The sequence below is a fragment of the Cyprinus carpio genome, chromosome B16 (genome assembly GCF_018340385.1).
Source record: "Cyprinus carpio isolate SPL01 chromosome B16, ASM1834038v1, whole genome shotgun sequence".
In the NCBI taxonomy this organism is placed as follows: Eukaryota; Metazoa; Chordata; class Actinopteri; order Cypriniformes; family Cyprinidae; genus Cyprinus; species Cyprinus carpio.
This window is the reverse complement of record NC_056612.1, coordinates 28,622,967-28,646,639: the sequence shown is the minus strand read 5'-3', so window position 1 is coordinate 28,646,639 and position 23,673 is coordinate 28,622,967. Positions and strand designations below refer to the sequence as shown.

Here is a 23,673-nt window from a genome sequence, read left to right as displayed (position 1 = left end):
CACCAATGTTTTTTTTTTTTGTTAAGGAGCATGATATAGTGCAAATTTCAGAGGTATTGAATCCTGCTATGAGAAAAGCATTTTCATTGTTAAGACAATTGTGAAATCAAACTGTGGCCACATGGCAATTCTATGCTCCTGTACACGGCTTAACTGCAGCTATATGGAAAATAGTAGAGTGTACCACTCAGGAGACAAACAAACTCAATATGGACACACATGAAACTCATGCTATACAATTCCAGTATAACAGTTTTTCCAATTTTACACAAGACACATGGTCTAGATACATAGCATCTACAAGCTTTAACCTAAGTGTTACACACACTTACAGTAAAGAATTAATGTGTTTTAAAATAATAAACTCAACTAGTCTTTGTGCACATGTAGTTACACAAACAACTATAATGTGCTCTATACGCACAATGCATTTAGCACAATTACAAATTTGAAAATACAAATACAAATAGCATATTTGTTTAGAGCTGTTTTGACAATAAAAACTGCTTGATCTGTGCAGATTTCTCTCCTGATTCAGACCAGAACACTTTTTCACTGGAGGAAGCGTTATTATGGATTATAGAGTCTATGGTATTTGAGTACACGCCCCGCCCACTGCTCATTCTAACCACGCCCACTAGAAATCTGTCCCTTACCCTCAATGGTTGGAGATGGTCCTCACTGCAGAACACAAGATTCAGGGGGCATGGTTGGATCCAGATCCAACTTCTCATACCTGACCCATATACCTAAACCTACCTGTCTCCACACCCTGATCCCTAAACCCACCCATCTCCACCCCTAAACCTACCCATCATCCACCCCCTATATGTGGATCCAACCACAGCCCCTGGATCTTGTGTTCTGCAGTGAGGGGCTACTGAATGGTTGACTAGATTTATTGCTTACTCACTGTCATGTGACTAATGATTAATTTTGTCATTTAAATGCCTGAATATTTTTGGATTTGGAGTTAATTTTTTAAAGTAACAGTTCACTAAAAATAAAAAAATAAATAATACATACATACAAACATGCATACAATTTTATCATGTTGTTCCAAACATTCACACCATTATTTTTTTCTGTGCAACACAAAATGAAACATTATAAAGAATGCCAGTGTGCTCAGTGCTAAAAAAATTGTAAAGACCTTTACCATGTTTTGCTTCTTAACTCTGGGCCATGGGTTTAATTCCCTGAATACAGTGTGAGTTCCTTTAGATAAGTGCATTTTGAAATGTGAGTTTGACACCTTACTGTTTGGAAAGAGATGAAATCAGCAAGTCAAACAAAAGTCAATACACCATGCTTTTGTTAAAATGCACACCTTTTTGCTTTAAAAATGTTTTTGTTGCCTTGCATTTGTCAAAATCTGAATACTAACTAGTTATAGTGTTCATTTTTTCTATTCAAACTACATTGTGGTTCGAAATTATGTGTAAAATCTAACATAAAAAGTATAAAAAGTTAAGCAACAAAGGCAGAGAAACATTGTTTGTTTTAGTGCTATTATTATAATTTCCATACCATGATAAATGAATAGTTCACTCAAAATTTTCAGAGCAAACCTCTCAAATCAACTGAAAAACAACCAACAATGTAATGCAAAAGAAGACCACACACACAAAAGTGTTTGTAAACTTTCTGTATTCTACAACATCTTTGTACCAACATCTGCAGAGATACAATATAAATACAATTCTGTACATTTTATAATATTGTAAATACTATGTTCATACATTTTATGTACAGCTCCTTGTCAAGGAGAGCAGCTGTTTTCTTTTAAGTAAGGTCTTGGGTTTTCATTATACCTCCATTGACAGCAATAGTATTCATTTCTTATGAGATCCACAGTTCTTCAGGTAAAACAGAGCAATAATAACAGCACTGGTCATGGCACTAAACATACTAGCATTATTCAGGCTATGTCCCAATTTCCCCGATATTGCCCATCTCCCATTTATAGCTATAAAAAACATTAATATTGGCTTTAGTATCACAAACTAATAAAATCTTACTCAATGGTCAAACACAAATGGATTTAAATGCTCGAAAGCTTCATTATTAGGCAGGTGAACCTAGAAGTCGATTATCTAAGAAGACCCTGTTCATGAACAGGGCTTGTGTCAGTACTTTAGGGCATTTCTGGTCTATAGCCGATACGAAGCAGACCGGGTTATCTGCGTTTTGCAATAACACTCCCTACCGGCAAGGGTCTGATAAAGAAAACAAGGTGCTCTCCACATTAGGTGACCTCACTTCCGTCAACCTCCTGAGAAGCGTCGAATCAGTATCTGAGAATGCGTAAAATCTGTGCATTACGTAACTTAATGTGCATCCAGGATAAGTTACTCCAGTGCAAGCGTTCAGACAGTTCTGTTTATAGAAATATTGGCAGTCCTTCAACAGTTACAGAACTCAACAAACCAGTAACGCAACAGAGTACGAGCAACTGGATTGCCTTCCAATCAAAATACCATTAAATCTAAAAAAAAAAATTGACCACAATTTTGAAGTTCTGATGGGCATGTGGCCTTTCAACCAGAAATATGGCACTTAGCATAAATCAGTCGAACACATATACATAAAACACAAGCATGAAACACACTGCCAAAGTAATCTACGTAATAAGTTTGCACAGCAGATTTGAAAGGCTATGTCTTTGGTAATACCTGATAAAATCACGCAAACAAAAAGGTCATAAACAGTAGTACATTCTTACCTAGAACACACATCCAAATCTCAAACTCACTCAAAGTAGTGTTAGGCAATGTTCGATTAATACATTTAGTCATATAAGAAGTGGTAACCAAGTAACCAAGAAGGATGTTAGTATTACAGCTATACATGATATATAAAACAAGTTTGTGCAACTGTGCAACTCTCGACATTCAAAGATGATATAATTTCAACAAGACATAAAGGTAGGGTTTATTGCCATGGAATCAGGGCAACCAACAAATCCATAACGAATCAGAAGGATGGATTCTGTTAGCACTTGGTTTGTCCAGGAGGTGGCTGCTGCTAGTGTCGAAGAGATTATCTACCAACTATTGGGTCACTGTCCTGCTCCTACAGGTTGAGGTTCGGTGTCTATGGACGGAGGCCCTCGAGTCAAACAGGAGGGCTTCACGAAGACGCCATGACCTGTGGCACATCGGAAGTACACCCTTCCTTGGACCGTACCGTTGTGCTTGCCTTTAGAAGGACAAGAAAGGTCTAAGGTTACAAGGAGTTGAGTTGGGATTCAGCAACAAAGAGCAAGAAAGGGAAGAGTTCACTTACCTACAGCAAGGTCCAGCTCTACTCCAACCCAGATGCCTTTGGCAAATTCTACCCCTCCAACGTAATGCACCGTCCCACTCTGTTTGCCCACCCAAACTTGCTCACCGGGGGCCATCCAGTCTGGCAACTGAGCAACTGGTCCGTTCTCGTCCTCACTAGAGTCTGCCAAAGGTTCTGCATCCTCAAAGGACTCAAGTCCTTGAGCTGCTTCAAGCTGTGGCTTGACATGAGGTACTGGGATACTGGGAGACTCTTTCCCATTGTGGAGATGGAACTGGGGTGGGGGATCCATGCCTTGGGTTTTTGCTTGGGGAATGGAGTCTGCCTTCCATTCGATGCTACCAAGGTTATCTCTTATGCCATGATCTACACCCTTAAGGTCCGGAGACATTGATTCCACCTTCCATCTGGTGTTACCAAGGTCTTCTTCTCCTACGCCATCATCTACACCCTTGAAGTCTGTGGGAATCGATTCTGCCTTCCATGCAATGTTACCATGGTCTTCTTCCCCTACACCATCATCTGCACCCTTAAAGTCTGTGAATTCTTGACTGATGCTCAGGATACACTTACGGGGAAGCCGAGGGGAACAGTTCAGGTTGGTACAGTGACGAGAACAGGGCTGAGCAGGAATGGTCTGGGCTGGACAGGATCCCGAGGCACTTCTGGAAGGATGCAACCCTCTTCCGTGTGATGCTTCCTGAGGGTCTGGAGGTTCTTTAATGTTGAGCTGATCGCAACTATCGCTGCCGCTGAAGAGCACGTCGGACAGCGTGGCGTTCGAGGCACTATGAGAGAAGTATCCGCTTGTGCATGTGCTGGCTGTGGGACTACGGGACACTTCTTTTTCCGCAGCCCGTGTCCCTGTTAACACCCCGATCCCAGGTGCCATCTCTCCCTGCACACACATAGCTCCCTCTTGGGTCTCAAGGCTGGCGTTGTACACCTCAAAGTTGGCAAAATCCTCAGGGATGTAAGGCTTCAAGTTTTGGAGCTCCAGAGACCCAAGGCCTGGGTCGCTGGAACGGGTGAAGGCTGAATCCATGTAAGGATCCTCCTCCTCTGAATCCTGATAAATCATCAATGACCAGACAGGAAACAAACATCAAAGAAGTGATCACCCCCTTGTAATGAAACCATGAAGCACATCTACTACTTTATTCAGTCTTTTTGTCCACAACAGTGGATCTACACTGGAAGCATTGAAGCAACATGTCATCTAAGAATTTGTATATATATATATATATATATATATATATATATATATATATATATATATATATAATATATATATATATAAACATTAACTTTAAAATATATAAATTATAAATAAAAAAAATTAAATAGTTCTAAAAACTACATTTAAATTAAAGTTCAATAAATAATATAATCAATTAATTATTTATAGCTATATATTCATCAGCTGAAAGGGTATCGTATAGGACACTTGCAGTGCAGTCAACTCTACTGATTATAAAAGTAGTTGATTTGCAACTAGCAGTGTAATATGTGAAGGGCTGCAGTCAGTGAGTTAAACGCAAGCTGAGGGATTCATGCAGTTATTCATCAATAACATGAAGGTGATGAGATGCAATGAGATGTAAATGGTGCTAAGATGATGATGATGAGCCAGCATCATAAGCTTCATTTAATCAGGAACAGTTTTAAAAAAGTTGAAATACAGGAATTCAACCCTCCTGAACAATTGTTTGTGTATGTAATGAATTTGGTTCTGAGAAGGAATATTTGAAGTTATTTTTAAGCTAATATCAAGGAATCAGATGTGTGGTATGCTGCCAGTTACTTGTCAATAACTGCAATAACTATTTTTTTTTTTTTCAAAAAGTTCTTCAAAAATGTATTTTGTTGTATCTTTTATTATTTAAATATGTTTTATAATAGCATTATATATTCATATGTTTTATATATGTATGTATTATATCATTATTAAAATTCCTTGTTCTTGAAAAGAATTGCAGTATCTTTTGTTATGTTATAAAAAATAAAATATTTATGTTTTATAATTTTTAAACAAATTATACATATTTTTAAATATATAAAACTATATATAAATTATAATTATATAAATGCTATAGTTTTAATTAAAATACGCTTATCAACATCTTTGTAAATAATGATTATGATATGAAAACCCACATATATTTAAGAAAATATTTCATTACTTTTTACTGTTATATAATGTTTTAGATTTAAAAATCTCAAATTTTATTGGAAAAGGTATGAAATGTAAAAAATATATACAACATAGACAGGTTAAAAATTATTTTCTGTGGTAATCGACAGTTTGAACAGGGCCCTTCCTAGTAGTACTAACTAGTATGCAACATACGTGTGTTGACTTACAGCAGCGTGCGGCTGTGTGTGAGTGAGATCAGTGCTCAGTCTGGGCTGTCTGTGATTGGCCGAGCTGCTGATGATATCACCACAGCCCTCACTCTGAGCCCTGGGTCTGGACCAGGGGCCACCAGGGGCCGCAAACCAACGCATGCTCTGCAATCAGGGCACAACAGCACACTTCACACGGGCCATGCAGCACAGCCAACGGGTTACACACATAATCACGCGTGATGCAGACAAGTGAACATGCACACAGCCACAGATTCAGTGCTTTTAAAGGAACAGTTCACCCAAAAATATCAAGTTCATGTTGTTCTGATGTTCCTCATATTATTTTCTAACACAGAACACAACATCAGATGTTTTGTACAAAGACAGAGCTGCTCTTTTACATACAATGCTACAAAGTATTATTTTAAAGTTTAATGTTTATGTATACTTTTTAGTTTTAGTTTAATTTTACTAATATCTTTATGTGCTAGTTAGTTTTTATTTATTTCCAGTTAGTAATGTTAATGTTTCAACTTAAACTAAATGAAAATTAGAAACATTACCAAGGCATCTAAAACTAAGTTTTTCAAATAATATATATATATATATATATATATTGTTTCAATAATAGTTTCAATAATAGTTTCAATGAATGATAACCCTGACCTGACAAAAATTACACAAAAGTGTCAAAACTGTAGTCGATATGATTATCATTTTTATTTTAATTTAATAAAAAAAATTTAACTATACATTTTTTTGTCAGGGTTATCACTCATCAAAACTAAAACTATTGATATATTCAATTAATAAATTACTAACTGGAAATAAATGAAAACTAAAATGAACCAAATCTAAAGTAAAAATAAATTAAACCTAAATATAATAATAAAAAAATAATAAAAATGACAAATTTACTAAAATGTACTCAAATTAAAATAAAAATGGAAAGTATAAATGCAAAAGGATAATTTTTATTATTATTTATAAAATAAAATGCCAAAAAACTGTATTGAAAACCCACATCTTTAAAAGGTGCAAGGAAAACATTTGACTATTTTAACTTATATAACATTTTAGATGTATCAAATCAATATTGTAAAAAAAAAAAAAAAAAAAAATGAAGTGAATTTACATTTTTAGGTGAACTATTCCTTTAAACTCATATTTCAGGTTAACAGGTTCTGCATCATATACAGGTCAGTCCGAATAAATCTGTAATAAATAAATAAATAATCTGTGGGTGTATAAATGGACAGGCTTGAGGGACTGATGCATGCTGTTAACAGGGTTTAAAATTAAATAATATCAGAAGAATCCACAAGCAAAAAAAACAAAACAAAAAAACAATTGAAACATTCACAGGCAATACATATTCCTCAACAACTAAAAACTATATTTTGCATTTTTGTAATTGAAATAATACAGTTTTGTTCCTTATATTTACATTTTTCGCAGATTGATTTGTATGCCTTTGATTTGAACTGAATTAATGTCACTAGTGAGATTCAGATGATGCTTCTTACAAAGCAGGTATCATCTTAGAGATCCTGATCAAATTACCAGCCAACTGGTGGTTTTAACTTGCATTTGGACTTGCACAGCTTCTCTGTGGGCTGAGAGACATTTAAAAACACTTAAAGACAGGCATCAGAGCCTGAATCAATGTCAGATCATAAAATATGTGAGAAAATGGTAGGTGGAAACACAACATGAATGGTTTGTGAGAATGAAACACATAATGGGACCGAAGCATTGAGTTTTTGTGTGTGTGTGTGTGTGTGTGTGTGTGTGTGTGCGCGTATGTGTGTGTATCACCTCCTGTCCCAGCAAAGGCCGTGACTCCAGAGAACGCTTGACTTTGTTCTCCTCCTTCACTGGCAAGAGAGATTTGAGGAACTTGGGCGGTTGAGGAGACAGAACCTTAAACGGACTGGAGTTGAAGAATGTTGGACTCTCTGGCACCGATCCTGAGGAGAATGTTCGCATGAAATGATGCATAAGGGTGTCTAAATGCACTACAAAGAATAACTTAAAAGTACTGACACCCAAAATTGAGAAATTTATGGTAAATGCGGCTTTTAGCCAGGTTCACAATTTACCGTGATTCTCTTTGTTTTTGACAGGCGTGTCTTTTGACAGAGGACTGTTGAGTGAACCTTCATGTAAGTTGGATTCGGTGACGTCTGTGTGACCATCGCAGTGAGTCTGTGAAAATAAAGTCAATGCTCAGACAGAGACATTCACCACATACACACTGTTTATAGTCAGTGATCACTAACCTTCACATCCTCATCCTCACATCCGGACCCATCCGGTTTACAACAAGAGCTCTAAACAAATATATATTATAGTCCTGTTACACAATGCATGGTATTTTGTTTCTGTGCACTAGTAAACGGTAGATCTGGTCTTACGTGCTGGACGTTGGGCGTGCTGAGACTGCGCCGTATGTGTCTGCCTTTAGCGGAGAGAGCTTCCTTTACCGTCACGGCCTGAATGAACACACAAACACACACTAAACGCGTGATCAACTGATAATCGGTTTGACTATCGGTTTGATCCTTCATGATATTTAAGCATTTTTCATAATTAGATATTGTTTTGTAATATTGGATCCACCAATAAATGCTGCCATCATGTGGTCGTTTTGAGGTTTAAGGTAAAGATTTCAAGTAAAGTAATCATTATCGGTTAAAAAAAAAAAAACAATATCGGTCAATCTCTACTAAACTGTCCAGCAGAAACAGCAGATAGAAGTAAAATAATAAATATTGGTTCTGCATATTGGTTACTGACCACATAAACCTGCTAATAATCTGTATCCGTATCGGTTATAAACAAAAAAACTATATCAGTCGATCTCTACTAAATACTCCAGCAGAAACAGCAGACAGAAGTAAAAATAAATATATAATGATTTTGCATATCGGTTATCAGACTCATAAACATGCAAATAATCTATATCGGCATTTGTTTTTAAAAAAATCAGTGTCTGTCTATCGCTACTAAACACTTCAACAGAAACAGCAGTCAGAAGTTAAACAATAAATAAACGTTGGTTCTGCATACCGATTATCAGCACATAGACATGCAAATAATCTATCAGTATCGGTTATAAAAAAAATAAGAATAACTGGTTATTAAAAAAACGAAATAAATATTGGTTCTGCATATCGGTTATCAGCACATAGACATGCAAATAATCTGTATCAGTATCGGTTAAAAAAAATGGTTATAAAAAAAACTAAATAAATATTGGTTTGCATATCGGTTATCAGCACATAGACATGCAAATAATCTCTATCAGTATCGGTTACAAAAAAAATCGGTTATAAAAAATCTAAATAAATATTGGTTCTGCATATTGGTTATTGGACACATAAACCTGCATATAATCTGTATTCGTATCGATTATAAAAAAAACAAAACAATATCAGTCGATCTCTACAAAATGCTCCTGCATAATCAACAGATAGAAGGAAAACAATAAATATTGATTCTGCAAAAAAAAAAAAAAAAAACAATATCAGTCGATCTCTACTAAACACTCCAGCAGAAACAGCAGACAGAAGTAAAACTAAATATATAATGATTCTGCATATCGGCTGTCAGACTCATAAACATGCAAATAATCTATATTGGCATTGGTTATTACAAAAAATAAATGTCGGTTTATCACTACTAAACACTTACAGCAGTTAGAATTTAAACAATAAATAAACATTGGTTCTGCATATCGGTTATCGGGCATATAAACATGCAAATAACTGTATTGGTTATTAAGAAAATCAATTAGCGTTCGATCTCTACTAAACACTAACAGAAACAGCAGATAGAAGTAAAACAATAAATAAATATTGGTTCTGAATATCGGTTATCGTGCACAAAATCATGCAAATAATCGGTATATAAAAAAAAATCTCTATCAGTCGAACTCTACTAAACACTCAAACAGAAACAGCAGATAATGAGAAACATCTGTCCTAAAGTGAAGCCAAACCTGCCGCAGTCTCTCCAGACACAGAATATTGTCCACCTCCAGCACTCCTCTGGTGTATTTCTCTATGTATGTCTCTCCATCGAGCGTCTCCTCACTCTCTCCTCGCGCCGCCATCAAGGCCAGAGTCTCACGCTCCTCCGGCTCCTCAGACGCCTGTTCACGAAGAGAGCATGTGTGTGATCAGTGCATTCAGAAAGACAAACATGAAGAGGAAACAGTGTGAAGTTTGTACCTTTGGTATGTTGGACACGATCTCATACGTCACTCCACAGGAGTACAGAACGTTCTTCAAAGACATCCGTCTCTTCAGACTCTGAGTGAAACTCTATGAAACATCCGTCATGTATTCACATTAAACAAGATAATACTGTTTTTGAACAGTAAGATTTTTAATGTTTTTAAAGAATTCTCTTTTGCTCACCAAGCCTGCATGTATTTGATCTACACATGTGCTGGTATTCGGTAATGCGATATTTCACGATAATGAAAACGCACGATATTGTTATCGTGGGCACTTCAAAATACAGTGAATAATTATTTATTACAAATTATTCAGATTTTTTGAATGCATTTTAAGAATACTTTTCCCATCAACTGGTCACAATGCACAACACGGCTGTATGCTGCGTGAAAGACGCGTGTGCACTCTGACGTAAACAAGCACGGATGAGAAGCGAGACGCTCTGAATGAAAGCGCACTTTCACTCTCTGACAGCAGATGGCACTGAACAGCAGAAATGCAGCCGTTAACCTGAAAACCCTGTAAATAAAGCAGCTGCGCTACTTTCTAAAACATATTTAAATGGTTTAAATAGCCATTCAGATTTGTGTATTCACAGTGGTGTTCATCACAGCACCAAATACTTTAATATTTAGACTTAATAGGCTATTTATTTTGAAACTTTTTTTTTGTTTGAAAATGTTTTGATTCTTTATTGTTCCGTCACTTCACATTAAAGCTTTATTAAATTACATTAGTTAATTCATTAGTAAACATAAACTGTCAATGAAAAATAATTCTAAACATTCATTAATCTTTCAATGTTTAATAACATGTTAAAATAAAACGTGTTTATTTAATTAAGTAACGGTTGTATTTTTAAACAAAGATTAAAAACTTCTTTTAGTAGCAAATGTAGCTATTGCTTTATTATGTATTAATGCATTAACTAAGGTTATTTAGTGAGATCTTATTGTAAAGTGTTACTTATTGCCCTTTATAATTCTTTTGCACTTTAATCTGTTTGAATTGTTTTACTTTATACGTTTTGTGTATTACTTTATTGTATGTAAACGTTCAGTTCTTTTTGTTATAAGAAAAGTATAAGTTATTAAACCCGTTTTCTACTATTTAAAATAACTCTTTTCTATGTGAATATCTGTTAAACTATAATTTATTTCTGTGATGTGCAGCTGTATTTTCAGCATCATTACTCCAGTCTTCAGTGTCACAATGTTATTATCTTCCTTATTGTTGAAAACAGTTCATGCTCAAGAAACGATTCTGATTATTATTATTATCAATATTTAACAGGTGAGTACATTTTTTTCATTATTCTTTGATTAATAGAAAGAGCCAAAGATCAGCATTTTTCTCAAATAAAAGCTTTTGTAACATTATACACTGTACCCTTCAAAAGCTTGGAGTCAGTATAATTGTTTTTGTTTTTTGGGGGGAAAAATGATAGAAATCAATACTTTTATTTAGCAAGGATGCTTTAAATTGATCAAAAGTGATGATAAAGACATTTATAATGTTGCAAATGATTTCTTTTTCAGATAAATGCTGTTCTTCTGAACTTTCTATTCATCAAAGAAACCTGAAAAATTGTACTCAGCAATTTTCAACAAATGTTTTTTGTATGTTTTTTTGAGCAGCAAATTAGAATATTAGAATGATTTCTAAAGGATCATGTGACACTGAAGACTGGAGTAATGATGCTGAAAATACAGCTTTGATCACAGAAATAAATTAGATTTTAAAATATATTCAAATAGAAAGCAGTTATTTTAAATATTAAAATATTTCACAATATTACTGCTTTTGCCATACTTTGGATCAAATAAATGCAGGCTTGGTGAGCAGAAGAGACTTCTTTAAAAAAACATTAAAAATCTTACTGACTGACAGTGTACATAAAATATAAAAATGAATAAAATAATTAACAAGAAGAAATGTGAGAATGCAACTGAAAGGAGGGAAATCAGAGTTTGAGACGCAGAGTTGATGTGAAACAGCAGTGCACAATAATTACACTTTTCATAAAGTACTTAAGATGTGAGTGTATGGAAGCCTCCCAGTGTTTGCAGACCTGTTTGTTGTAGATGTTGACGGCGATCCTCTTGCGCAGCACCAGCTCCACAGACGCCGGGTGACTGAGCTGAACCGTGGCTTTCACGATCAGGTAGATCCGCTCGCTGGGGGCCGTGATCCGGTTCAGATGGATGGAGTCGTGGATGGAGGAATCCCAGGAACACACAGCTGACACCTGAGAGCAAGAGACAAGACATCAGTCATATATGAACATCATTAACACTTACACGCCGGTCATACTTCTCAACTAACAACACACTCATACATCAATGCAGAAAAACCTTAGAGAGGCTTAATCTCACAAAATCTCCAGGTCACATTTAAAAAATAAAAAGTGACCCTGCAGCACAAAACCAGACTTAAGTCTCTGGGGTATATTTGTAGCAATAGACAACAATACATTGTATGGGTCAAAATTATTGATGTTTCTTTTATTCCAAAAATCATTAGGATATTAAGTAAAGATCATGTTCCATGAAGATATTTAGTAAATTTCCTACCGTAAATATATCAAAATGTAATTTTTGATTAGTAATATGCATTGCTAAGAACTTCATTTGAACAACTTGAAAGATGATTTTCTCAATATTGAGATTTTTTTGCTCCCTCAGATTCCAGATTTTCAAATAGTTGTATCTCAGACAAATATTGTCCTCCTAACAAACCATACATCAGTGGAGAGATTATTTATTCAGCTTTCAGATGATGCATACATTTTGAAAAACTGACCCTTATGACTGGTTTTGTGGTCCAGGGTCACAAATGAAAAGAAAAAAGATAAGAAAGCTCATTTTGTTTTATAAAGCATATATGCATAGATTATGCTTATTTAGGACAATTATTTTTAGACATTATTTTCGTCAGTTCAACATCCTAAAAAGTTTTTTTTTTTGCATTATTCTCATTGGTTAAATTTAATTAAATTAGCATTACCATAATTTCTTGTCCAAAAAACAAACAAACAAAACAAAAAAAAACAAACTAATGAATAAATAAATTAATTAAAATAACTAAACAAATAAACCAGAAAAAAGAAGAAGAGGAGGAGGAAAAAAAGATAATTTGTATAAAGCAAATTATAGGTCCATTATGATTTTTTTTTCTTTCATTCAAAGTCAACATCACAAAATCACACATTTTGATGAATGTAATGCATCTTGACAAGTTTTTTGTTGGTGTTGTAATTTGTATTACTCTCACTAGTTTATTATTATTTTATTAGATTAGCACTAAAATTTTTTGTCCACAAAAAAATAACAATAATATATATATGTATGGGTCAAAGACGAAAAAAGGGTTTAAGTGAGTGTAATACTGCTTTAAATTGTTGTTGCCCCGCCCCGAAAAAATGTTCTGTTCAATTTAATTGCAATTTTGTTTTTGTTTTTCCGAGCAAAAAATAAAAATCATACATTTTTCCCTGATTTACAGAAGAGACACACTAAAATGTCATTCAGAGTAACAATCTCGTCAGGCATATTTACAACAAAAATCAATTTATGACATATTAAAAGACTAACTACTTTCCCCCAAATACTAATTAATTGTAATTTTACATTTTCAAAATTTGCCACTATCCGAGGTTTTGACCATTTTCAGTAAGAATTTTTTACTCATTTAAAACACAATCAAATTGAATATGCTCCCTTATTATTTTATATATTTTAATATGTACATGTCAGAAATAAGCATGTTGTTTGAATTTTTGCATAAATATTGTGTTACACTGAATGACAATGTAAAATTATTTAAACCAAATTTTGACATTTTATTCTCCCAAAACTTTTTTGAAACCTTAAAAAAAGACACTTTTGTTAATTTTAATGTGCTTTTTATGGATTTAAAATCACTTTTTTTAAAATTTCTTCTGATGCAGACATCTTAATGTCTTTGCCCCATATATAATTAACAATATACTCATAATATAATAATATACTATTATTTTAGTACCATCACAAATTATTTTTCAAAGTAAGACATTTTATTCTAGAAAACCTTAATTAAATATAATAATAAAATTATCATGCCAGTAATGCATCCAGACATCTTACTTGTCTTTTTGGTAATTTCCATTATTCACATTTGGTCATTTAAATATGAGAAATCCTAACACATAAACCTCTCAAACCGGACAACCATGAGCTCTGAGGCTGTTCAGTGTTTATATCAGTGTCAGTGTCATATGAACAGGTGTAACTCCGGTCACCTCGTCATGGCTGTGTCTGATGATGGGCAGGTAGAAGAACGGGCTGCCGTGCTCTTTGGGGAGGATTGAGTTAACACCGGCAGCGTGAGGACCGGTCAGCTGATCGCTCACCGTCAGGTTATCAGCTGCAAAACACACATTACAGATGAAATAACCGGCACAAGCAAACCAGCCTAAATCACTGATCTGACAGAGTCATGTAAACCAGAAAAACATTGCAGATCAATAAATCTCACCATTCAGATCCAGGAACAGCACGGGAATATGAGCCTCCATGCCAGCAGGGGGAACCTTGAGCAACAACAGCACAACACAAAATACTTCAATTAATTTGAGTGCTGTGAATTAATCACGATTAATCGCATCTATAATAAAAGTTTTTGTTTACATAATATATGTGTGTACATGTCTATATTTATTATGTATATAGAAACACACACACATACAGTATATATACTGAAAATATTTACATGTATATATTTATATTCATATAATTTAAATTATATATAACTATATTTAATATATAAACATAACATGTTTCTGAAATATATACATGCATGTGTTTGTATTTATATATACACAGTACACACTCATGTAAACAAAAAACTTTTATTTTGGATGATTAATCGTGATTAATTGTTTGACAGCACTAGAAATGAATGTGTTTAATTTATATTTAGCACTATTTAAATTAATGTATAACAGCGAAGTTATAGTGTTTTTACTTTATAATTTTATTAATTTTCATTTTCCTTTAATTAAATTTGATTTTTAAATGTAACAGCGTAATATATTTACTTTTTTTTCATTTTTGTTATTTTATTAATAATGAGAAATGACTTTAGTGTAAATCATATATATAATTTTTTTACTTTTATTTTTGTTTTGTTATTTGAACATATATATAATTTTTTTACTTTTATTTTTGTTTTGTTATTTGAATTTTATCTTAATTTATTATCATGTTTTTACGTAAATAAATTCTCCTCTATTTTATTTGGTCTGTTTCTTAATAATAACTAATATAGGACCCTATGATTTTCAGCAATGTGGAAAATGTGGACGGAATCATGGAATCAAGTCATAAAAATTTAATTTACTGCATAACGTGAAATGTCAGGATTTGCCAAATTTTGAATGAATAAATCAAAAGTAGGTCAGTATACTTAAATCAAAATGTGAAATCCCGTTTCTTCTGAGTAAAGCTATCATCAGATGTAAAAACAGAAACATAAAGGTCTTCACATCAGCCCATCAAAATTAAAGTTTGATTCAGCTTGAAGAAACCGTTACAGAAAGTTCATGGAAAAATTTGGTAAAAAATAGTAGCAATAGACAACAATACACTGTATGGGTCAAACTTATCAATTTTTCTTTTATGGCAAAAATCATTAGGATATTAAGTAAAGATCATGTTCCATGAAGATATTTAGTAAATTTCCTACCGTAAATATATCAAAACTTAATTTTTGATTAGTAATATGCATTGCTAAGAATTCATTTGAACAACTTTAAAGAAGATTTTCTCAATATTTAGATTTTTTTGCTCCCTCAGATTCCAGATTTTCAAATAGTTGTATCTCAGACAAATATTGTCCTCCTAACAAACCACACATCAATGGAAAGATTATTTATTCAAGCTTTCAGATGATGTATAAATCTCAATTTGTATATATTTCTGAACAGATGCATAAATTAAAAAAATGGAAAACGACTGGTTTTGTGGTTCTGGGTCACATGTCACTCTCTCAAACAGCTTGTCTTCTAAAGCTGCTAGGATTGAGCAGGACTGGTTTACACTGGTCTCCAGTGGTTCAGTTCTCACCAGTGCGCCGGGGCCCCCGGGAGCCCGCTGCCAGGGGCCGGAACCAGCACGGCGTTCCTCTCCTCCGTCAGACCCACCCACTGCTCCACCAGCCGAGCCTCCCGCTCCACGTCCTCCTCGCACTTCTCTGGAGAGCACAAGCCATTACATCACAGATCTCTAAATCTTGCTGTATCAAAAGCACAGAAATGTTGGGGGTATCTGCTCTGTGTGAGAAAAATGTTCTTAGATGATACATCTCGAAAAAATGTTAATGCCCGGGCTTTGTTGTGGTTGTATTTGGTTGTGATGTTTTTGTTCTATCAGTTTTCGTCATGATGTCTTCTAAGATTTGTCTGTTTGTGAGGTTGATGTTGTGTAAAATGCCCTGTGAAGGGACAAATAAAGAGATTACTACACCAACCTGACTTATTGATGATCTTCTTGATCTGCTCCTCCAGATACTCCCTGCGCTTGATGAGGGCTTCAGACCAGCGCTCCCGGACACAGTTCAGATCCTCCTCCTGCAGAACCACATACAGAGCTCAGGTTCGCTGCCGTCGGTGGGCCATTAAGGCTCGTTTGAGACAGAAAATACATCAAAAACTTGAAGATCCCATCTGAAGTTGATCGCACTGATCAATCCATCTCACACCGTGTCTACAATAAACACCAGCAGCGTGATGCCAAATCTCAACACTATTGTGTAATTTTTAAATTTTTAAGCCTAATTATATAAAACTGAGATATATATTGAATATCATCAGAAGGCTGAAAAATATGGACCAATATAAACTAATGGTATATTAAATATTATTATAGATAAATACCGAGAAATATATTGAATATCATCAAAAGACTGAAAAATATACATAAAAAAAGAAAAAGTTTCATTTATATAATGTTATTATGATTATACATATCACAAAAATATATAACATAAAATAAATATTAATATACACATTAACACATATAAAATTATTATACAAAAAGTTTAATATTTTGCACATTAAAAATGCAATAAAATAATATACATATAATATAGAATAAAACAGTACATTTAAAATATTTTCATTTATATAACAATACAGGACATATTAAAAATGAAAAAGTTTCATATAAAACTCTTTCATTTTAAATATGTTCTATATTTTTCAGCCTTTTGATAATATATATATATATATATATATATATGTATACACACACACACACACACACACACACACACAATCACAAAACTAGTCTAATGACATGATCTTTAAATAATAAAAAAGCAAACCATAATATGCTACAAATTATATTAAATAATTTTTTTTTTTTTGATGTAATTTTACAGCATGAATAATGTGGGGTTTTTTTTCTTTATTTCTTGGTTTTATCTTTTCTATTTAAATCTATTTGTATTTTTAAACTTGTTTCTTAAAAAAATACAAATAAAAATAAATATATATATATATATATATATATATATATATATATATATATTATATATATATATATATATATATATTATTATTATTTTATATGATTTTGAATTTTATTCATTGATTACATCAACAACATATCATCATACTAATAAAATAACAAAAAAATACTCCTTTCTGGTCTGATTTAAAATCATCTTTTGTATGCATTTTTGTATGCATTACATTATGCCAATAATAAAATAACAGATTTCAGTGTAATCCAGCGTAGACACGGTGTCAGGTGCAGATTTGGAACCAAGCATTCAATACTTACACAACATCAGAATAAAAACACAGATGAATGAACAATTAAATGCGTATTAAATCCAGTGTGGTGTTTTCAGACAGATGAAGCGCTTATACTGTACGCAGCTCCATCTAGAGCGGCTCAAACGCACGTAAACATGCAGAATCAAGCAGCCATGCACTGATCATGTGACCGGTGAAGACAGCCGTGTGTTAGTGCAGGAATCTCTCAGTGAGATTATAATATCAGCCTCATTAATGGACAATTATGATCTTAATTTCATCACACTCCTGTCTGAAGCACATGATCAGCAGAAGTCAGAATACCTGATAACTATCCATATCGGTGTCTTCCTCCCTCTGCTGGAGAGAATACAGCCTGTCACACTCAGATCCACTGATGGACTCACATTCACACTCCAAACTCTTGTGCATTGTACCGATAACAGTAACAAAGTTGGACCACACCGATAACCGATAACCGATAAATCAACCGATAATGGATGCTGAATGAAAACTGAAACACTGCAGAACTTTATTACAAAACTAAAAAAGTACTGAACCATAAAAATATATAATCTACTTTAAATTAAATAAATATATAAAATAATATTTATATATTAATTATACCTTGATCATGCATGTCATTTAATTTTAATATTAATTCTTTTTTTCTTCTTTTCTCCTTTTCCTTTCCCACTCTTTCTATTTTTTGCATTTATATTTTTATTTTAACAATGTTGTACTTCCGTAAAAATAATAATAAAAAGAAAACTTCTAAAGTCTAAAATTTTAAGTGAAAAATGCTGCATATGTTATTTTAGTATCCTATTATAGTTTTTGTTAACATTTTCAGTTAGATTTTATTTTTCTATTTTATAATTTATAATTTTAGTTTTCATGTTTGAGTTTATTTCACTCTAATTATTTTAGTTTTGAACTAAAATGAAAATGACAGATATTGCATTGGCAACTAGCTAAAATAAAATAAGTTTAAGGTTTTTTATATTTTATTTTACTTCAGTCAGTGTTATTTTCATATCAATGAGATACTATTGTGTTTTTTATTAGTAGTTTGAATATAGATTATTTAGATTATTTAACATTTTATTAAGGTTTAAGTAATGTTTTTTAAACAATTTTTTAAAATATGTCTATATAGTTATTATTTAGTTTTTATTTCCATTTAGTTTTAGTTATTTTAGTACATCAAGCTTAACTAAATGAAAATGAGAAGTGTTTCCTTTGGAACTATTTAAAATGCATTTAAGTTATATATTCTTTTTCTTTCAGCTAACATTTATTTTAAATAAAAAAAAAATTTTAATGGTGTTAATTTTAGTTTTAGTTAACTAGAATAACCCTCATTTCAATTCATGTTTGTATCACTTGAAGTAATGAAAGTGTTTTCTTCTCTGCCGTGTGTTGTGTTTCTGTGGGTCTCACTGACCTGATAGCTGTCTAGAGGTCTCTGTAGTTTGGTGGATCGAGCGGAAACGCAGCCGATGGAGACGGAGAGCATGGCCTCCACCAGCAGCGGAAGCGTCCCCGAGTGCTGGACCGGCAGGACGCTCACCTGCAGCCTTCGCGAGTGACCCTGAACACACACACACACAGACGCTCATGCTCCTGAATATCAGCAGCTCTCATTAATAAATGCAGACCGCAGTCGCACCTGGCGCAGCTGAAACACTCCTCCAGTGCTGTCGTCTCTGCTGGGATGAAGCTCTACAGACGAATACTCGCCCTGTTCGTTCAGCTCCTGTATGGAGACCCACAACTCGATCTGACGCGACACTTCACTCCACCTGTCACACACACACAAATTTACTATTTAAACTGTACTATTACATACTATTTAAATATACACAAATTCACACTATTTAAATATGAATTCTGCGTGTCTCTGTGTTAATGAACGGCGCAGACACGTGGTTTTGTTTACTACTCGTACTGAAGCGCGCGTGATGCTTGTGGTGATATTAATGTCTGCACTCTCGCTAAATGAGGACATAAATACATGGACAACATCTCCAGAACTGCTCTGAAAGACACTTCATGAGCATTTGACCGTTTCATTTGAGTAAAACTATCCTCATATCACATACACACAGAAATGCAAAGGTATTCACAGCAACCCGTCAAAATAAAAGTTTGGTTTAACTTGAAGAAATTGTTGCAGAAATACATTACTATTGTTCAGCAGAATGTACATAACAGGCTACTACTACTAAAATTATAAAAACCTTATTTTTAAGGAATAATTATACAATATTTATTTAATGTTTTAATTGTAATATTAAATCCCCTTTATTTTTCAAAAAAAAAAAAATTGTTTAATTTTCATTAATTAAAAGATAAATTAAATTGATGTTTTATCTCTTAAAAAATGTAAATATAAAACACAGGATTTCTGAGGGGGGAAAAAACTCACAAAGCTATTGTAAGAAGAAACTTGTTTTTATGCTTTCAAATCATTAGACATGCGTGAGACAGAGCTGCTGCTCCAGAACAGTTTTGAAAACCATTTCAGAGACACATTTTTAAATGTGACTAATATAAAATATATTCCATGCATGCACACTTTTGTGCATGCACGCTTTAATTGCCTTTTTGGTAACTTCATGACTTAACTGACCACGACATTACATGCATGTAGTTTATTTCGTGCTTTGATATGAAAGGATACATGCTACAGTGTGCTCCGGAGCCTTTGTGCGTGCAATTGAAGAGCTCATTTATAACATTACATTAAAACATTTTGTCAGAAACTCAAGTAAATTAGCCTACATATTAATATGTTTGGTTGTATAATGTTTTTTGTGTGTGAGGAAACGCACCTGTCTCTGAGCGTCCGTCTCTTGGCCTGTAGTGCATCCGGCTCCAGCACAGACCGGCCGTTCCCAGCGTAGCGGTGACCCCAGACCTCGATGGCCAGAGCGCCGTCTGAGATGAACTCCAGAAACTCCTCGGTCACATGCACCAGGAAATCCTGCCCACAGAATCACAACGAGAGCAGATCGATTCATTTATCAAACTCTTGAGTAATTACATTTAAAATAATCATAGTAACAATAATATTTCAATGAGTTGCATACAATAATATCTTAAGTAAATAAAAATAACAACAATAATAACAATAGCGGTTATATTAAATTTTTCATTGTGATATTTGATAAAAACATTATTATTTATTATTTATTAATGATAATAATAAAAAAAGAATAATAATCAATTATAGCACATTAGGAATAACAAATAAATAGATAAACAGTAAGTAAGTACATAGACAAATCAATTAATTAATAAAAAAATAAATGAAGGAATAAAAAATGAATACAATAAAAATAAATAGGAAATAATAGTAAAAAAAAAAAAAAAAAAAAAACAATAACAAAAAAAAAAAAAAAAAAAAAAAAAAAAAATACATTTCAGAAATCATATATTATGGATATTATAGGTATAATATTCTATTATATATAAATATAAAAATCAACAATCACTTTCTGGCATTGTACACTATTTTATTGTAAGCACTTTGGCAAACTGCTTATGTTCCGCTAGGATTATTGTCATTAACTAAAACTAAAAACAAACAAACAAAAAAATGTTACTTTAAATAAACTGACATAAAACAGAAATCTAAAATCAAAACTATAAAAAGCAAATAGTATCGCATTGATACTAAAACAATTGAATGTTTTTACCCTGCAGTGATCAAAGCGCACAGTGAAGTGGGCGTCGGCCTTCTGTGAGGGGGGCGTGTCCGGGCTGACAATGGGCGGAGCCACAGCGGGCTCTGATTGTTCCCAGAAGGTGTACTGACAGAAGACGAAGTTGGAGAGGTTTAGAGGAAGACCAGACGCCTCTCTGATCCGCACCTGAGACGAAACAAAACGCAAGCGCTGCAGTGAGTGACAAATATGATCATATTTGTGTATATGCAAAAGTAATTATTTTCATTAAAACTTCACAATCAGATGACATTCATAAATTCACTTATACACTAAGAGTAGCATTAGTGATTAATTCATTATTTTCAACCCAATCTGATGCTTTCCTTTAGACATTTAAATCACCATGATTTGCACCAACAATGTTAAATTAACCAAAAAAAAAAAAAAAGAATAATAATATTTAAATTTGCATGTCATAAAAACATTAGTATATATATATATATAGAGCAAGGGCTGAAGGATTTTTTTTTCTGATAACAAATGTGATAAAAAAATTTAAAAAATAAAAAACTCCAGGTTTGCTGTGTTTGTTTGTAGGGCTACATAAATAATTTAAATTAAAATATTTTTTAAATGAGAAATTATTAATAAATATAAATAAATTGCTAATTAACATATCTGTAAATAAATAACACATTTATATATACAGTATATATAATACACATATTCATCAAAATGATAATTATTTAATCAAATAAGTATTTAAGAAAAATAATATAACAGTAATAATAAAAATAATAATTTTAGAGTAAAAAACATAATTAAAAAACTATACATATATACTTTATTTGTTTGTATCAGTGTGTGTGTGAAATGAAACAAAAATAAATAGATAAAAAATCATAAAGATTACTGTGTGTGTGTGTGTGTGTGTGTGTGAAATGAAACAAAAATAAATAGATAAAAAATCATAAAGATTACATGAAATATTGATTATTAATTAATATTAGTGCTGTCAAACAATTAATCATGATTAATCGCAACCAAAATAAAAGTTTTTGACATAATATATGTGTGTGTACTGTGTATATTTATTATGTATATATAAATACAAACACATGCATGTATATTTTGTAAAAATATTTATATGTATTTGCATGTATATATTTATATTCAGATAACTTAAAATAAAATATATTTATTATATAAACATTACATATTTTTCTTAAATATATACATGCAACAGTACACACTCATATATAAACAAAAAAAAAACAAAACAAACTCATATATTATTTAAACAAAAACGTTTATTTTTGATGCGATTGACAGCACTAATTAATATATAAATAAATTCTTAATTAATATAGCTATAAATAAATACATTAATTATTATCAATAATTAATTATACATATTTATTATATACACATATTAAAATAAGAAATACTGCCATTCTAATATTTTCCTGTAAAAATTAAGTATTTAAAATTAAAAATAAAAAATTTTAATGGCCATCTTATTTTCAAACATTAAAGCATGAAGCTTTTATTTTGGCGGGAAATGCAAGGAGGCGTTCTCTTTTATCGACAACAGTTTCTCAAGCTGTCGTTCTCAAATGTGTGTTATAAGTGAACTGTACCCTGCAGGTGAGTTTTCTGGCCATGTGGACGATCTCTCCGTTGTTGTCCATGACCTCGTATCCGCTGCTCTGGCTGGAGTTCTCGGAGGAATCGTCTCCTCCGGCCAGACGCTCGGGAACGACGCCGCTCACCCGCAGCAGCTCCACCTGCAGGCGACCTGCCACCTGCCAGCAGAGATCGAGACCAGATGAGAAGCGCCTCTAGTGGTGAGTTCACACCAAACACTGATTCAGTTTAATTTAATTGGCTAAGGCTGTGACGGTGAGGAATACTGGTATCACCGCGGGGGGTTCCCTCTTTTTCTTGCTTTCCTTCGCTTGTAAAAGCGCATTTTCCGTTCACTTTCAAATTAGCAGCAATTCGCCGTAAAGCAATAGTTCATTTTTAGTTTGTTTGAGTTTGTTAGCTCACCTCCCCCTGCTGGCTGATGATGGGAACGGCGTACTGCAGCTTCACGTCATGAAACAGACACTCCAGGAAGACGTTTGCCACGCCGATCAGGTTGTGATTCTCCTGCGCTTCATAGAACGGATCGAACACCTACAAGACCAAAACTTTAGAACCTTTCGAAGAAACACATAAGAAAAAAAAACCAAATCAACCAAAACATCAAAACAAGAACAAACATCTGCCGACAAGGTCAGAAAAATTACCTTTTCGAAAAAAATGAGTAAATAAA

General features: G+C 33.2%; 1 protein-coding gene across 1 annotated transcript in view; it reads right to left on the bottom strand.

The window, feature by feature from the left end:
• Window positions 1-1,633: 1,633 nt before the first annotated feature.
• kif13a (kinesin family member 13A) overlaps window positions 1,634-23,673 on the bottom strand; it is a 23,483-nt gene continuing 1,443 nt past the window's right edge. Inside the window, exons 2-23 of the mRNA XM_042740297.1 lie at window positions 23,621-23,622; window positions 23,406-23,534; window positions 22,994-23,158; window positions 21,384-21,557; window positions 20,517-20,668; window positions 19,352-19,484; window positions 19,127-19,273; window positions 18,004-18,036; window positions 16,389-16,488; window positions 15,986-16,112; window positions 14,397-14,452; window positions 14,161-14,285; window positions 11,953-12,129; window positions 9,873-9,965; window positions 9,641-9,793; window positions 8,055-8,132; window positions 7,920-7,970; window positions 7,740-7,845; window positions 7,456-7,607; window positions 5,653-5,799; window positions 3,289-4,357; window positions 1,634-3,201 (exon numbers count right to left, since the gene is read on the bottom strand). Coding sequence (XP_042596231.1) covers window positions 3,062-3,201; window positions 3,289-4,357; window positions 5,653-5,799; window positions 7,456-7,607; window positions 7,740-7,845; window positions 7,920-7,970; window positions 8,055-8,132; window positions 9,641-9,793; window positions 9,873-9,965; window positions 11,953-12,129; window positions 14,161-14,285; window positions 14,397-14,452; window positions 15,986-16,112; window positions 16,389-16,488; window positions 18,004-18,036; window positions 19,127-19,273; window positions 19,352-19,484; window positions 20,517-20,668; window positions 21,384-21,557; window positions 22,994-23,158; window positions 23,406-23,534; window positions 23,621-23,622 — 3,509 coding nt within the window. The 3' untranslated portion in view covers window positions 1,634-3,061. The remainder of the gene's footprint in view (window positions 3,202-3,288; window positions 4,358-5,652; window positions 5,800-7,455; window positions 7,608-7,739; window positions 7,846-7,919; window positions 7,971-8,054; window positions 8,133-9,640; window positions 9,794-9,872; window positions 9,966-11,952; window positions 12,130-14,160; window positions 14,286-14,396; window positions 14,453-15,985; window positions 16,113-16,388; window positions 16,489-18,003; window positions 18,037-19,126; window positions 19,274-19,351; window positions 19,485-20,516; window positions 20,669-21,383; window positions 21,558-22,993; window positions 23,159-23,405; window positions 23,535-23,620; window positions 23,623-23,673) is intronic.